The 4,279-nt window shown below is 39.5% G+C and overlaps 1 protein-coding gene across 1 annotated transcript; it reads right to left on the bottom strand.

The window, feature by feature from the left end:
• Positions 1 to 1,524: 1,524 nt before the first annotated feature.
• Positions 1,525 to 2,481, bottom strand: LOC109687277 (olfactory receptor 52H1-like). The gene has a single exon (XM_020165109.2). The coding sequence runs from the start codon at positions 2,479 to 2,481 to the stop codon at positions 1,525 to 1,527; it is 957 nt and encodes a 318-aa protein (XP_020020698.2).
• Between the last annotated feature and the right edge of the window lie 1,798 nt (positions 2,482 to 4,279).

Genomic DNA, 4,279 nt, shown 5'->3' with positions numbered 1-4,279 from the left:
AGGACACATGATCTGCTCTGGAGGGAGCCACATAGTCCAGGGTGGCTGGTGGGTGGATTTCAACCCTCCCCTCCTCAGACAAAACTAGTGGCCATAAAGGGAAGTAAAATTTCACCTCTGTCTAGTGGGGATGGGGCTGAACACTGAGCTAATCCAGCCTGTGTGGGAGCGGGGCAGCCTAGCAAAAGTCTGGTGAATAACATGTTTTGATTCTGTGAGATTTAAAGGTGGGCAGTTTTAGATGAAATGAGTACAGTTTGTCAGGAAGCACTATGTGGAGCATAAAGATCTGTGTTACTTTAGACTCAGAAAATTACAAGAACCAAGTTTATGGGATTTTCAAAGGAACTTTTCTGATATGGCAAAAAGTAAGCTAGATGCCACTCCACAAATAAGATTGGAATGGTGGATCATACCTATTATCCCTGCTATGCAGAAGCACAACTAATAAGATCACAGTCCAAGGTCAACACTTATCTGAAAAATAACTAAAGCAATGAGGGTTGGAGGTATAGTTCAAGTGGTAAAACTCCTGCCAATCTGGCAACCCAATACCACCAAAAAAAAAAAAAAAGTAAGAGTCTCCTGAAATATGATAGAGCTTAGTTTTTGCATTTTTACCAAGTCCTCCAGGTGACTTTGATACCCACTATAAGCCAGAAAGAAAAGTTGGAAAACTATTGACTAGGAGATTCATTTTTTTTCTCTTCTTTTATAAGGTTGTCAGGGATTTTTCAGTTGAGTTTGTCATCCTGAGGTATGAGGTGCAGAACCAACCACCCTGCCCAGGCCCCTGAATGCTGAGCCTCACTTTTTTTTCTTTTAAATTACAAGTAAGACATGTGTCAGCCCAAGGCTGCTCAAGAGCCCCTCAGCCAGTAAGTGCTGTGATCCATGGGTGAGTGCCACTCACAACCCTGGTTTTGGGGGTTTTGCTTTGTTTTGTTTTTGCCTTTACTTTCACACAGTCTTCTTTCCAGGTCTTTCGCCTGGTTACCTTTAACCTAGGGTGGCTGGAGGAAACTCACTTTGTCTTCGTGCCTTGGCACCCTTTTCTCTCAAGAGTTAGGGTGGCCAGTTCCCTTCCTTGTGATCGAAGTGGTAGCCTGGTTGATTCATTTTCCCAGAGGATTCTTTGAAAAGTGTAATCATCCAGGGAAAGAGTTCTGCAAAACCCTATTTTGAAAAAAACCCATCATAAAAAAGGGCTGGTGCTGTAGCTCAAGGTGTAGGCCCTTAGTTCAAACCACAGGACCATAAAAAAAAGTAAATAAAAATAAAAATTAGATATCAATCTACAAAGATCTATCATTTCATGCAAATGTGTCTTCTTCAACTTTTATTTTGCCTCTCTTGACATCGACCTGCTTATCTTCACTCACTATTTCCTATAACCCACCCTATATTTCTAGGATTTTATATAAATTTAAGTCAACATTATGGAGAATCCAGATTCAAAAAAGTAGGAAGCACTCCACAATCAATACCATTACCTGTTTTCTTTCCCAAACCCTCCCTTTTATGTCACAAGTTTCCTTTCGGGAATAAGAGAAGACTGATTTTGTCCCGAATCTGCTTGGTCTTCGCACCATAGATGATTGGATTGATTGCAGGAGGGATGGCCACATAGAGGTTGGCAAACAGTATATGAAAAGAGTGAGGAATATTATGACCAAAGCGGTGGACAAGGACAGAGAATATGGCTGGAGTATAGAACATTAGAATGACACCAACATGGGAAGCACATGTGCTAAGGGCTTTCTGGCGGGCTTCATTGGGTGGAAGGTTAAAGACTGCACGCAGGATGAGAGTGTAAGAAATCCCAATGAGGATCAGATCTGATGTGACAGTCATGATAGGTACAGCAAGGCCATACCAGATATTAATGGAGATGTCAGCACAGGCAAGCCTGGCAACACCTATGTGTTCACAGTACGTGTGAGGAATGATGAGTGTTTGGCAGAAAGGCAGTCGCTTTAATAGAAACACACAAGGGAAGATGATACAAAAGCTCCTACTGATGATACCCATCACAATCTTAGTAATAGTCTGATGGGTGAGAATGGTGGTATATCTTAGGGGGAAGCAAATAGCAACATAGCGATCAAATGCCATGGCCATCAAGATAGCAGAATCCATGGCAAAGCTGTAGTGGAGAAAAAACATCTGAATAAGACATCCAGGAAACGAGATTTCCTGAGGACCCAAGCAGAAGATACTGAATGTTTTCGGTACACATGTATTAGATAGGATGAGATCTGTAGCAGCCAGCATGGAGAGGAAAAAGAACATGGGCTCATGGAGGCTGCGCTCCTTGAAAATAAGGTAAAAAAGGACACCATTTCCTGCAAGGGCTACAAGGTAGCTAATAAAGAAGGGAATCCCGATCCAGATGTGGAACTGCTCCAGCCCTGGAATTCCCAGTAGAATGAAGAAGCCTGCATTGAGGCTGCTCAAGTTGAATGCGACCATCATGGACATGGATTGGATGAGTCACATTGACTGAAAATAAAAATTTTGTGACTGATTGTTACAATGTTGTACAGACTTCTCCCATGTCATCCCTCACTTTAGTTCTAGGAAATGATCAATTGTCCTTGTTCTCTTTACTAATAAATATCTGAGAAATGTTCAGTTCATTTAAAATTATGGTATTTAAGATATTTTCCTTGAGACATAAGCTATATAACTGAAATCAGTCCTACCTATGTATCAGCAACACAGGAAATTTCTAAGAAAATGTATGCATAAAATAATATCAGGCAACGATGGAGCTTGGCCATGCAGCTCAACAGTAAAGAACTTACCTGTCATGCCAGAATGCCTGGATTCAATCCCCAGTACTAACATAAAAAAAAAAAGATAAAATGTTAGGTAGATATCCACTAGTGAGAGATTTGGAGTGAAATTCAATGTGAAATTCCAGCCCTGGAGAACTGGAATAACTACTCTATAGGGAACAAGGGACTTAATAAAGGCAAGATAAATGTCTAAAACCTAAGGAGACCATGCAGTATCTCTTCTTCCTTGCCTCTCCCTCCACAATGAAACATCTGCCCTGATTCTCCTTAATGCTATGGAAGAGTTCATCAACATAAAGAGAAGGCAAAGAGTATTCCTCCCTTAAGGGTTCAGTTTTTTCCTAGGGTACAGTATGTAATGTGTTCTTGTCCCTGTCAGATTTATTTAATGACTCATTCTTGTAAGACTTCATTGAAACACTTGAGTTTTTCTTCCAAAACTCTTCTGTTTTGTGACATAATATGCAACTCTTTTTGTCTAGCTTCAGTGACACTTATTTTTCTTTTTATCTCTCCCTGGAGTATTGGAATGCTGCAGTTCTATCCTCACATACTGCTTTCTTGGTGGACAACCTCCACCTGGATTATTTCCACAAACATTGTGATTGTAACGGTGACTCTTATGTTCAACATTCTGACATTTATGATTTTAAAGACTGTTGTCTCTTCTTCATTTTGGAATTGGTTATCCTTAAGCCTGCGATCTTCACTTAGAAATGCCACAGTTTCATCCAACTCAACATATTCCAACTTTCCCATTTGTTTTATATTACCTCAATCGTATTCCTTTTACAATATTTCCAGCTCAGCAAATGATAGGTCAACATAATCAGTTTCTCCATCTAGAAACCTTAATTCTTCCTTAATAATATCTCCCTCATACACAAACCTTTTCCACATCCACTAAACAATTTTCCTATACAAGTATTCACTCTCTAAGTATCTGCTACATTCTCTTTACTACCCCCAAACTGATTATCCTACATAACATCAACTCTCACCAAGACCTCTGCACGGATGTCCTTACTAAAAAGTATCTATTTTCCTTTAGTAATTAAAAGTCTAGAAAAAAGTCAGAAATGAATTTTCAAAAAACAGTATTTTTTTAATTATCTCCTGTAGTTTACCTGTTGTTAAGGTTGACCCTGGAAATAGATTACTATTCCTAGAAAAAGGAAATGTGATTTAATTGTTTTCCATCTAGATAGAAAGAAAAAGTGGAAAGCCTATCACTTGCTGATAGGAAGAAGCAGCAAGGCTAAAAGAGAGCAGTGTTTTTCATCTGTTCCCAATTCGAGGTAAGGTCCATTTCATTTCCAATTGTTACAGCAAAAGGCCAACACAAAGAGAAGATTCAATAGGAGTTCAGAACACACTATCCAAGTTTTCCTGTTCAGTATCATGCTGAACAGGAAATCTACAGAATCTACGCTTCACACATTCCTCTTGTTTCTCTCCTTAGAGAAAAAAGAACAAAG

This window comes from Castor canadensis, chromosome 1 (assembly GCF_047511655.1).
Source record: "Castor canadensis chromosome 1, mCasCan1.hap1v2, whole genome shotgun sequence".
Lineage (NCBI taxonomy): Eukaryota > Metazoa > Chordata > Mammalia > Rodentia > Castoridae > Castor > Castor canadensis.
The sequence above is the reverse complement of the archived record's forward strand: the minus strand, read 5'-3'. Positions and strand labels throughout refer to the sequence as shown.